The 13,641-nt window shown below is 42.7% G+C and overlaps 1 protein-coding gene across 4 annotated transcripts in view; it reads right to left on the bottom strand.

The window, feature by feature from the left end:
- Positions 1-13,641, bottom strand: part of SLX9 (SLX9 ribosome biogenesis factor) — a gene marked incomplete at its 5' end in the record, with an annotated part of 36,190 nt that overhangs the window by 12,314 nt on the left and 10,235 nt on the right. For all 4 annotated transcript variants that reach the window (XM_081019335.1, XM_081019337.1, XM_081019334.1 and 1 more), the window contains one exon: positions 1,034-1,102. In XM_081019335.1, coding sequence (XP_080875461.1) covers positions 1,034-1,102 — 69 coding nt within the window. The remainder of the gene's footprint in view (positions 1-1,033; positions 1,103-13,641) is intronic.

Raw genomic sequence — 13,641 nt, 5'->3', positions numbered from 1 at the left:
AAAGAAGGAAAGTGGGGTAGAGATGTAATAAGCCCACTGGGAGAGAAACATGGGATTGACTAGTTCCATAATTCATTCCTGAGCTGAAGAAAGCGGAGGAAAAAGCATGCAAGCCAGAGGCCTATTCTTAATCTCATCCTGCAAGATCTGAACAAGTCTCCTATGAACTTATTTAAAATTCTCATGCAGTCATTAGTCATGTGTAAACCAGGTTCTGACTAATTTTTGTTGTTGTTACTATTATTATTATTATTTAGATTTTATTGAATTACAAAAGTACATACAGTGTCTAAGTTTTCTGTTCATAGAATCTTTTCTACAGATCAGTTTTATTCAACGTGAGACCCAAATATTATAGGCGGATTAAGATTGGGGAAGAAGAGAAGTTGGGAGGGAGAAGGCTGGGGTAGTAAACTTTCTTTTTTAATATTGTGTGTGTGTGTGTGTCATGTGGGTGGCTTTTCTCTATCCATGCTTACATGAATTCTCCTGTTCCTCAACACCGCCACCCTTGGAAATTTAGCCACTAAAAGTGAAATGAGCATACAGTGACCCATAGAGAAAGGCTGTCCACAGCTCTATGAGCACATTTACTTTTCCCTTCTCACTTCCATGGGAAGTGACTTCAAAATTCGCAACCGTTGAGTTTATATGTAACCACTTTTCATGTAACATATAGTTATTTCTCTGGCTCCTAGTGCTTGTAAGTATGGAAATAACATTCACTTTGGATTGTCTAACCCTGTTTTTAAAATATTGTACATGAGTTTTGATAATCTATTACTTGTTAGATAATTCAGCAAAGTTAGAAGAACTGTGAGTATTATGAGTGCCATCTGCTGAACTTATCAATTACTTGAGCAATCAGCCAACAGAGCTTCAGGGAGCATCTGAAACTGCTTCCGGTCAGGTGGATTCCTATATAGATTTTCAGGTGCTTGCCTACTGCACAGAATATTCTTAGGTAAAAGTCTAAGCATTGAAGAGTTAGCTGTCTTCTGTGAAAACAGGATTCATTAAAAAAAATACTTACTTTGCAACCACCTCTCCTTTCGCAGCTTCATTTTTTCTTTCTTAGGCAAAAGTACCTTTTCATCTTCACCTGAAAAATCAAACAGATGTAACAATAAGTGAATGGCATTCAAAAGAGTAAAACTGTCATCACTATCCTTTATCATTGATAAAAGTGCCTAAAATATGCTAGCCACTGTACAGAAATCAAAAGCAGGCTCACAAAAACAAGACAGAAAATGGCAATTGGGAGGAAAAGGAGAAAACATGGCATTATAAAACCATCAAAACATTCCAAAGATCATGTTGAGGTGAGAAAATACGTAGGTGAACCATCTGTTCTCATTGTACACTTTAGGAGAGAATATAGCTATAAATGCCAAACCTATAGGATCGATTACAACAGCAGACTTGCAATGTTAACAATCTTATTTAAACCTCAGAGAGAATAAAGAGGCTCCCCTTCTCAGCACTTGCTAATTTAGTATTAAATTTCTCTATGCATTTAGGCCCAAGTTCAGCCAAAAGGTACACAAGGCAGTGCACTTATGTTTGTGCTATTTTAAACCCAGAGCCACTGTGATGGGAACAAAAGGGATTTAGACCGGTAGGGCACACCTGCCACCCCATCCACTTTGGCCCACAAGGCAGATCCATGGAGCCAAAAAGGTCCGTCCCGTCTTCATCCCCAATGAGCCCACCTCTGCAGCCTAGCTATGGAGACCCAATTGGGACTGGCCTGCCTCTTGCAGGGTTAGGTTCTACAAGGTTCAAGAAAGGGTGTGGTGGTCCACAGGGGAAATATAAAGTGTACATGTTTCTTGATGTATCAGGGCGGAAGTTACCAAAAATAAACCTAGAAGGATAACTTTATATCTTGTCTTTCACACTGGAGCTTCTTGGGGGCAGGCACCTGTCTCTTTTCGTAAAACTCTGCAAGATGCCCTGAATGGTATGATGGTACGCATAGAATGTTCTGGGGACAATCCTATGGCAAGAGCTTCTGAGATGAGCAACGCAGGATGCAATGGAGCTCAATGGACTCTCTATTGGCCAGCGGTGTGTGGTCAGTGAACTAGAGGGACTAGGATAGTCCCCTGAATGTTCCCAGTAAATTGGAGTATTAAAGTATTAAAGTCTGGCGCCTCCTTCACAAAGCCCTGGAAGTTTCTCCTGGAATAGAGGAGGAGGAGGAAGGGAGGGAGGGTGGCATGATGCTCAGGTACATGATATTGGTGCCCCTGCCCTCACCCTTGAAAGCTGGCACCTCTGGCCCTGTTTCCCTAGGAAAACTTCCACCACAAAAGACTGCTTCTGACGTTAAGTCCCTGGCTCAGCGTACGTATGTTGACATGACTTGCTCATCCTGGCTGAAGCTGGCTGAGCCAGGGCAGGTTGAAGCCTCGCCAAAGGGGCACTCCAGTGGCGTGGGTGGGTGGGCAGAACCAGAGGTGAGGTCTTCAGCTGAGTCATGTGACCTAGAAACCCAGCACAGAACACTCTTATGAAGGCTTGTTTTCCCTCCGCCAAACTCAGGCAGAGCAGCAACTCTGCTGCTGAAGAGAGTTTGGCTCTTGTCTAACTTTACTCCAGTTTAATTTACACCGGCTTGCTTTATGCCAGTTTCTTGTGCATGGGATTGCTCCCCCACTAACTGTTAAATTATCAGGGAGCAAAATATGAGAGTCCTAAAGAGAGGTTTGAATGACACACATGACAACACATTTCTGCTTTGTAAGTTGCACATTGTGGTGTTAGGTTGGTCACAGTGAATGCTGCATGTAAAACCCATTTCAGTTAATATCTCATCACATTTTCTTAATGTTAAGAATGTTAAAGAGGAGAATAAAGATAAAACATAAAAAATATTTTCATCAGTTGAGGTGGAAAAAAAGAATAAAATTTATTTTTATATGCAAGGAGTTAAGAACGTGTAGTTTGTAACTGTTGGGCAAATGCTGAATGTTTAGTCAATCCAGGATTATTTTATGCAAAGCATCAATGAATACCCCAATATCAGCTAGCTGGGCAGCCAGACAAGGCTTATCCATAAGCAAGAGATGAGTTCTCTTTACTCAGGAACACCCCATGTGGGCAGAGAAATAATTGTATTTAAAAGGGGAGAGCAAGGCTGGGTGCTAGGGAAGACAGATGATGGCAATGCAACTGAACACCCCAATCCAGCGCAGGGAGAGGGTCCACACACTACCCCAGGGATAAGTAACCTCTGACCTTTGACTCCAGTTCCCATCAGCCCATCAACTAGACTGGTCAATGGTTGGTCTGGAGGGCTACAAGTTCCCTGCATTACCCTTTCCAAAACCTAAAAGAGAGAGGGAGACTGAGTGGGATCTCCTGACCCTTTATTTCCCCTGCCCCTGGTATTATTTCTGGATTCTCTGTTTCTCTCCCTCCCCCCCCCCCCTTATATCTCTTTTTATAACAGCCAGCATGTGCACACAGAGGGCATTTGAGGATTGCTAAGGCTTACCCGTACTTTCAGTCGATATCTGTGAAAGAGCATTTTCATTAGCAGCATATTGATTTTCCAAGCTGTGCACCTCAGCTATAATCTGCCCCGTTGAATGCTTTAGCATAGATCCTAATCCAGCATAGCCAGATATTTGTGAAGGGCAAAGTCAGCGTGCTTCACAACAACTAGGCAACAGAATAAAAACCATAGCCTTCTGCAACTAGGAGACTAGAAGTAGTTATGCTATTCAATATTTGCAAAAGAAACTAATTCTTGTTAAAAGAATAAAGCAACCTTGTAAATAAACTCCCCAACGTTACAGCAATTTTAAAAAAAAACAACCTGTTTTTTACTCATTAGGTGGGCACTCCTCCCTCCTTTTCCAGGGCCTTTTATGTATCAAAAGCAGGTGAATTAAAAAATAGTGTTCCCTTCCTCCTTTGCACATCCCACTGCCAATCCTGAGGTGGATTTGTGTGAAGACGACACTCCTGCTGCACATCCGTCTCCTGGCAAAAGCACCGACTGCTTTCTCCCTCTGCCACCAGTCCACTGTTTTTCTATGCTAGATGCATAGGAGGTTCACCTGCAGCTCATCTAGCACTGAAATGCAACAGGCTGGCAGCATTTCTTTCTTTCCTCCACTTCCAGCCCTCTTGAGTTCTACACTGGAAGTGTAAGAGGGAGTTTTGCCCACTGCAGGTTCAGCATCATAGCACTCCATGTCTCCACCAGGAGCCGTCTTGGTTTCTGTGCTGGGCAAAGAGGAGGGGCTCGCAGCAGAGATGAAATGAAATGAGGTGCCACAGGTGGGCCCTTTTGAAAGCTCTATCCCTCATCTAGGCAGGGAGAAGACAACAGATCTTCTTCCACACCCAGCAAAGAAATGCAGCAGGCTGTCAGAAGAGAGGCTGAATGTGGCACCACTCTTCTGGCAGCTCATCCCCCTGGGTGAAGTCCTTTGTTGCTCATTTATGATGACAAGTCAATCAGTTAAAAACAAGGCTAGACAAGAGGTTCTGAAAAGGGATCCTTTCCCCCTCTAGATCTATGCAAGCCTTGCCAAATGCCAAGCCAAGCAGGTACAGGGGCTCAGGTGAAAAACATGCAATGCTTTTGGCAATGCTCTCTCACAAAGTAGGTTCCAGTTTACAAAAAAGCTCAAGCTACAACTACTTTTTATCCTTAAGATGGCACATGACTCTTTGCCAGGGGTCAGCAACCTTTTTCAGTCGTGGGTTGGTCCACCGTCCCTCAGACCATGTGGTGGGCCGGACTATATTTTGGAAAAAATAATAATGAACGAATTCCTATGACCCACAAATAACCCAGAGATGCATTTTAAATAAAAGGACACATGCTACTCATGTAAAAACACGCTGATTCCCGGACCATCTGCGGGCTGGGTTGAGAAGGCGATTGGGCCTTAGGTTGCCTACCCCTGCTCTTTGATGTGACAGAATGCTGTCTTGTACTGACAGAAACACTCAAGAAATTTTATTTTGTATTTTATTGCCACAATTCAGTCCCCAATTGTGCAAATCAGTCAGCCAGCAAACTTGTGGCCAACAACCATTTTGTACCAACTAACAAGGGATGCACACTTATTTATACAAGACTATGCAGACACTGCTGTAGATGCTTGTGATAAAAATCTAGTCATAAAGTAGGGGCCTGAAAATACCTCTCTCTGTGGCAAGATTGCTTATTTCAATTCCAAGTTTTCTACTATTCTATGATAGCAGACCTAAGCTGGCACTGTGAATCAGTGTATCATCTGAGCAATTTAGCACCAGGCAAGTTTTTGAATGGCTTATATTTCTAGTGCTGTATCTCCTGACATTCAAGTATGATTGCTGACATGTGACTAGATATGTCAAAGTATGTGTGAGAGTGAAGGAACTGAATACATCTTCCTGCTAGCAACTGTTTAGTAGCAGTTGCTTAACTCTGCAGTCATAAAGCATAATTGCTCTGATTTACAAGGGGACATTCAGGCTTTTGGGGGTTGGGCAGGCTAGGGAAGTCCAACACACTGAATCAAAATCTCTCTCTCTCTCTCTCTCTCTCACACCCACACCCACACACCCTTGACAATGCTTTGCAAACAGGCATCTTCAGTCTTATCATTCAAGTTTTCATTTCCATGTTCAGGCACAATGGTAGAAACACCCCAGGAGAGAAGATAGGTACCATTTCTCTTCCACAGTCCTCCAGTCCTCCCAATCACCTTTTGAGGATCAGCAAAGCATCAGCACAGGCCAAAACACCCTACCAATTCAAGGACACTAGAATAGTGCACCCAAATCCCCTAAAACTCTGTGGCCACAACCACAATCTGGTAATTGAGAAACTAGCAAGTCAATGCTAAAAAGAAACATAGGGAAGGAGACCTGTGAATCCTCATTTGCCTTAGTTCCAAGAAATATTTGAAAACCATGCTCTATCAGGCTGTTCAAAGACAGAAAGGAATTATGAAGAAAAGATCATCATACTCATTTTGAAGGAAAGAAAACTGCATCTTAAAAGATGCATCTTCAAAGTGTTCAGTACACTTAACCTTAAATGCTGTAACACATCTTCTTCAAAAGAAATTGAATTTCATTTCTTTTACACCAACAGCACTCTGGTTACAGGTGAAGGTCTGAGGGAAAACACAAACATTTATCATTTTTACATGCCTATTTTACAGAAGGAACAGACACGTGGGATGCTCATTTCTTTAAGTGGCCTGGTGTTTTGAGAAACAACTGAAGTCATTCTCCTCCAGCAACACCTTGCTTAAGTACCATGGAAAAGTCAAACAGCTCCATGTAACAACCTCTTGGCATCTCAGAGAAAAATGCCATCAGTATTTGTGTCAGTTGTAACCACAATAACAACAGCCTAGAAGACACGTTATACTGAATGAGACACCTTTCAATTATCTTCTTCAGAAAAATGAGTATGAGAGCACAGGGCGAGACTGTAATGCCATTATTCCTTGCAGAAGCAAGTATATGCCTGGACCCCACCCACCCTTAGTACAGAACAATCACAGAGTGCGCTTGCACTAAGATGGCTATCAAGTTACAAAACTCCCTGCTCTTTCTGGTTTGAAACTCAAATCTCAGTTTCAAACTCAAAGCCTCACTTTACATAAACTAAATTGTTTAAAAAATAACCAACCTCTTTTGCAAAATCAAGGATTTGCCTTTGGCCAGATAAGTCCTGCACAGGCTAGCCAAGCACAACCTGAAGCCCAATACTTATTGATTCCCTAAACCACGTCCCCCAGTCCTCTCATTGGTTGCAATGATGACTCTCTGTGCAGAACAACAATGACAAACACAATTAAAGGCAGAAATAAGTTCATATCATAGTTTCTTCAACCACCTATTTCCTCCAAGTTCCTGTCTGCCTGCTATTTTTTTTTACCTTGCCCAGTTTGAAGTTGAAAGAGCATGACCCATGTGATAAATAAGGCTGGGATAGTTCAACTGGTAGAGAAGCAGACTCTTAATCTCAGGGCCACGGATTTGAGCCCCATGTTAGGCAAAAGATTCCTGCATTGAAGAGGGTTGGACTAGATGACCCTCATGGTCCCTTCCAACTCAACATGATGACAATAATATGTCCTTCCGAACAATATTGTCTAGTCTCTTGAGCTCTACTGAAGTAGGCTCAGTTGTGCATGCTGGGTCCACTCTTGCAGGGTAAGAGAAGTATCAGAAGGGGATCCTGGGAGACCTCAAGCAACAAAGTCCAGCCTAAGAAGGTCAACACAAAATTAGCAAGGTTCTTGGGCTACATCTCAGGGATACTTACTTCACAAGAGTGAGAAGGGAGCCCTGTATCAGGAAGTTTTTAATGTTTGACTTTTACTATGCTTCTGTCACGGTGTCCCATTGCACCAGAAGCGGTTTAGTCCTGCTGGCCACATGACCTGGAAAGCTGGCTGTGGACAAACGCCAGCTCCCTCGGCCTGAAAAGCAAGATGAGCGCGGCAACCCCATAGTCGCCTTTGATTGGACTTAACCATCCAGGGGTCCTTTACCTATTATTATTATTATTATTAAATCATTTACCTGATATAGTATTTCTTATTTTGAAGGCGTGACTGAAGTAGGCTGGCAATCTACCACTGGCAGCAACAGGAGTTTTACTGTGCTTGCAACAAAGAATACTGTATAAACCAGATATAAAATGAGAATTGAAACTGAGCACTTTGTGGTATGTTTGAAGATCATTCCCCACAGCTGACCTTGGACAGATTTCCTAAGTTTTATTAAATGGGATTTTATCTCACACACACACACACACACACACACACACACATCTTGCTTCTAATAACCCACCAGATTCACACTAAAATAATAATGAAGGGATGAAAGGTTGTAATCTGGGAATATTATGGCCTTGTGTCTGCCTAAATTGCTCTAAGTAGATTAGCTGACTTGACATGACATTAAGCTGAAATCTGTTCCTATCGCAGCTGCACAGAGAAAGCAACTTCACTTCTGTTATGTGAATACTCACATTACGTATTAGGCGTAGTTTCTTTAGAAGAGAATAGTGACATTTGGTAAATAAAACAATATGGAAAATAACAGAGGGCTAATTTCAAAGTATGAGGAATTCTGTTTAACAAAAAATAAGCTAAAATACTACATTAACACACATGTTCATGAAGCCTTTGGTTTGAGCAAAGACTTAAGGTTTTGTTTCTTTTTACAAAAATCACTCAAGTACCACAAAGCATAGAAATTGAAATGTTAGGACATTCACTCGACCTTCCTTGCTGTGTAAGCAGCAGACTCATACTACAGTCTCACACAGGGTGAGTCCTTTAAAAGAGGCCCCATGGATACAGAGTACACACGGTCCACGGGGCCTCTTAAAAGACTCACCCTGGACTTCCGGGTTAGCGCCTCCGGCAATGGCGGATTTCCTCTGATCGGGAGGAATCCGCTTCGTGAGAATTAGGGTCTGGACCGCCGTGGCGAGGCGGAGACCCACCAAAAACCACAGGCAGGAGAAGCCTGTGGATGTGGGATTCGGCTGGCACCTTTTGCGCCTCCCCTACTCGCGGGGAAACCCGGTTTCGGGGATCCGGAGCGACGTGGGGTGAATGGCGCGGTGCTTCGAATCGACTGCTCTTTTCACGGAGTGAAGCCGCATTGCTGTTGCCGGAGAGCGCTGACTTTTTCCTGTGGACAACTGGATTTTAAACAACTGCCCGTGAATAGAACGGAAAATTGGACTATGAAACTTTTTAATTTGGCACCGAAGCGGGAAGGTCTAAACAGGAAGTCCGCCTTCCGCTTTTGTAAATAGATTGAAGCAAAGACATTGCAAGCTAGAGTCTGGAAAGTCGTTTGTAAAGGACTAAATTTCCATCAGTTAAAATTACTAAACCCCCCTTGGAAGCAGGAGAAGAGGGGGGAAATCTTAGACTGTTTAAACCTGCAGAAGAGAGAGTAAAGAAAGATAAATTTCCACCGTCTTGAACCTGGGAGTGGGGTGTCAGAGACAGACGCTTTGGGGAAGTTCATTGACTGTGGATAAAACGTTTTTGACAGATAGTTAAAAAAAAGAAACATATTGATTCCAATGTTCCCTTTTGCACTTAAAAGGAACAAAATATCTGAAAAACGAAAGGAATTTTGTTGCTAGATCTGCTTTTAAAAAGACGGATACAAACAGAAATTGTTTCCTCTAGAGGGAGCTTGTGAAACTGTTGCTGGAGTCGATCTGGGGAATTCTACAGCTGTAGAGATTAAAGATCATGAGACCAGACATTGACCTTGAACAAGAATGTGCCCAGAAGAAGCTTTAGTGCTTGCTTTTTGCAAGACAAGCGCTTTACTGGAACAGCTACATGAGAAGATGGATTTGATGACTGTTGCAGTTGGCAATTTTGGACAAACAGTGAATACCTATATAGAAACCACTCAGGAACCAACCTAGGAATGTGCTTTGACAGAGCAAGTTGTGAAGAAGATAAAGGAGGAGGTTGTTGCTGAACCTCAAGTAATAGAAATGGAGAGAGCTGCGGCCTTGCAGGAACGTAAGTTGTTGTTTCTGACGACTGAACCTGGAGAAAGTCAGATTTGGAGAGATGGAGTACTGTTTGGTCTGGAGATGGGAAGTGGGATACACCCCCCTATGCAGGGATGTTTTGACTTTTCGGATCTGGTTTTGGGCCAGGGGGAGTTTGGAGTTGTGGGGGCCCTTAACCTTGGAGGGACTTTGAAACATGCCTTCAAATATCTTTTGGATTTCAGTGCTGACTATGGAGAATGGGCTGACTTGTTGAGAAGGGATAAAGATATTGTCAAGTTGGAGTCTCCCCGAGAGAAAGGAAGGAAATTAAGAATAAGATCAGCAGAAGATAAAGTAAAGTGCAGGTATAAATATGAAGAAGACCTGCAGAAGGGACATGGAAAAGACTTAAGAGCCTCGGATAGAAGGTCACCAGGTTGATGGACTAGATGGAAGGGATAGAAAGGACTGATAAAACCCGAGACCAGGAAGAAGAGACGATGGATGAAGATTGGAAGAAAGTTTTAAAAATTCATTTAGAAAATGACTGTAAAATTAATGAGCATTAGAAAAATGTTGGAATGAAACTATTTGGCTTTAGTAGAAATGTTAAAAAGAATTATGTATAAATAAGTTTTAAGTTTTAAGCTTTAGGGCTTTTCATGGTAAGATAAGGTTAAAATAAATTAAGGTAATCTAATGACAGAATATAGTGAAAGATGGAAAGGATTTGCTGAGATAATTAATAACTAGAATACAAAAAAGGGAGGTGTGAGGAGGTCGATGAAACAAGTTAATGAAAGACAAGATTTGGGAATATTGGATTAGTTTTTAAAATTTTTGTTTATTTTTGATTTTGGTTTTGATGTATTGTGTGTTTTGTTTTTTCTTTTTTTGTTTTTTCTTTTTACTGACTTGTATTGTTTAATTTCTCTTTTTGTCTACCTTTTTTCCTTTTCCTTTTTTTCCCCTTCTCTTTCTCTGTAATATTAAATTCTCAATAAATATCATTAAAAAAAAAAAAAAGACTCACCCTGTATATTGTGCTTGCATACAATTTACCGGTAGCTGCAGTGCACTCACCCTTTTTTATAACAGTTGTTTTTATGAAAGGTTTTTCAGACTTAACAAGGGTACATGCAACATCTCTGTTTTCAATTCATAGAGTCCTTTCCACAGGTCAGTTACATTCAGTGTGAGACACTGCTGCCATAGACATTGTGAGGTTGTAGACGGGGGGTAGGGGGAGGAAAGAGGCATGTTTTCATGGTCTTTCTGCCCTCAGAAGCTTTGGTCACTGCTTCTGTTTTATACATTCATGTTTAAACGCCCAAGCATCATCATCTGCTCCCTCCACACAGGCATTACCTCCTACTCCACATAAACACACAAAGCAAGTTGTTATTGGAATGTCATAGGATTCTGCTCTTCAGTTTAAAAAGTGGCAAGAGATTGGCTATTAAATTTCTTTAAATGTAAAAGCATTATATCTTATTAAAACTTCTTTTTTTAAAAAGGACTTGGCATTAAAGCATTCTTAGCCTTAGGACTGTCTCATCCACCTCCACCAGCCTGGCCAGTTGGCCCACCTAGACCAAAAGAGATAGAAAAGGCTTTCCATTGGGGTTGGGATTTTGCCTGGGCAATAATGGTATTCCAACAGAGGCTGCTGAGGAGAACCAATGCCAGACCTCTTTTGTGTTCACTGAGAAACTGACCATCCATGCTGCCTACCTGTAAGTAACCTGAGATCATTGTGGTGTCCTTGGTTGGAAGAGGCGGGGGGGCTGAGGAGGGTGTTTCTCTGCTGGCTCTGCCTATATGGGAAGCAAAGTGTCGGAAGGAGGCTCCACCCCTACTTAAAGGATGCCTCACAAACGGGAGGACAATTCTGAGGTTGGAAAAGCAAGACAACTTTGCTAGGCTGTGATCAAACCCAATGGCACTGCAACCCAACTGATTTCCGGTTCTACAAATGAGGCAGAGGTTATTTACAACATATCCCTTTTCCACTAAAAATGAATTCTAACAACAAAGCATTGGGTTCTTGTTTGAGCTTGTTATTCTCATTTAAGGCCATAGGCACCTGAAACAGTACACACTGTAGCTAGCTGAGAATTAAATATCTGAGATGCAGTCTCATTCTTGTTTCACCCCTTCTTGCATATTTAGGATGACCACTTGGCCCAAACCACACAGATGACCTACAATGCCTATAGCTTTCCCATGGGGGTCAGTCTGACTCTCCAGAACGAAAGCTGTTGCCTACAGCAACTCCACCCGCCTTATTTCATTCCTCTCTTGTGGCTCTCCAAGGAGGCATCCATACATAATTCAAAACCTATCAGTTCTATAGTAATTAAGCCAATTGATTTGAACTCTGTTAAACTGACCTTCCTATCCGCTTACCACCTGACCTCCAAACATGCAGCAGTTTCTCTATGCAGGTCAACCGAGTGCGCTGGTATCTCATTTCCTCATGCAGTTACAATGTAGTCAAGAATGACCTGTCCATTCAAAACTTCTCATAAAAACCAAAAAACACCTTTTTACAAACCACCTCTAGATTTTCTTACAGGAAAGGGGAATATAAATCAAGCAGTATATAAATTTTGTGAAATAACTACGTAAAATAAATCCCCAAAGAAGATTAGGCACACCCCTTAATCTCACTCACAGCACTTGCTTTCCAAAGAGAATCTGCACAATCGACCTGAAATCAGATTGGGACACCACCAAAAAGCTTTCACTGAATGCTGCAGAGTCTGCATTTGCCCCATGAAGAGATAAAATCCCACATTGTTTGACTTAAGAGAAAGGCCATTTAGCCTTAGACAATCCACTTCTTTAGAACTGAATGGCAGAGCCTGTGCCAGCCAGGATTTAAAAGAATAGAACAAAATGTGCAGAGTACTCCTTGCACATTGATGCGGCACTGCTTAGTTTCAGGGAAGGTGTATTTTCTTTGCAAAATACTCAAGCAAATGGGGTCCTTAGGCAGAACATCTGTTTTCCCCAATGAAATCACTTTGCAGAGCAGTTATTCCTAGTTCGCCCCTTCTGCTGACCATCCCCTCAAGGTGTCTTCTTCTTCAGGGCTCCAAGCAGCCTGAAACAGGAGCCTGGGTGGGTGGGTGTTCAGGCCTCTCAACGCTGGAGATGGAGGGACTCCTTTTCTCTTTAATCTATTTTCTATTCTGGGATCTCTACATACGGCAAGGGAAGTTTTTCACAGCACAGATGGGGAGACTTGAAGATATGCTCTGTACAGTGGTACCTCATGTTACGGACAGGATCCGTTCCGGAGGCCTGTCCGTAACGTGAAATGTCCGCAACTCGAAGTGCTGTGTCTGCGCAGGCGCGCGGCGCGATTTGGCACTTCTGCGTATAGCGTGATTTAGCACTTCTGCACATGCACAAGAGGCGGAACCCGGAAGTAACCCGTTCCGGAAGGGTTGCCACAGGACATAACGCGAAAAGATGAAACATGAAGCGGACGCAACACGAGGCATGACTGTAATGTAATGAGAAAGCCATTTCTCTGTCTCCCTCTGCCCATATCAGTCCCTCATCTGATACGCTAACATTCTCTGCCTCAAATGGTGCCAACCAGAAACTGATATACATTCTGCCAGACACTGGATTCCTCTCCTCTCATCCCCAACTGCACAAACCTTGGGGTAGAGGTATTTCAAGAGAAAATAAATGACAGAACTCAACATTTCAGCATATCCCGCCCCCAAACATGCCAGGGGTCCCTCTGGAGCAGACTGTGCATGGCGCAGGAGACTGGGGGGAAAGGAAGGGGAAATCCATCCATGCAACACTGGATGTCACCCTTTCAGCTTTATACGTCACACGTGGGGCCCTGCAATAACATTCTGCAGTGGAGAATGCGTCTGTTCAATGTTCCAGCCACCCCATTCCATCCCTGCTTTCTTCCCCGGCCCCCATCAGCAAGCTCTTCAGGTCCACTGAGCATGGTCTACAATCGTTGGGCTTCTTCTTTGCCTACTCAACCCAACCTACAATGTGAGGATAAAAGCAATCAACAGCACTTGCAGGGATTTATTTAAAAGGTTCATATCATGCTTTAATCACAAATGCTTTCAGGGCAGCTTACATCATGAACT

This window comes from Podarcis pityusensis (genome assembly GCF_964106645.2).
Source record: "Podarcis pityusensis genome assembly, chromosome: 1".
Classification (NCBI taxonomy): Eukaryota; Metazoa; Chordata; class Lepidosauria; order Squamata; family Lacertidae; genus Podarcis; species Podarcis pityusensis.
Note: the sequence above shows the minus strand (reverse complement) of the source record. Positions and strands in the feature narration are given on the sequence as shown.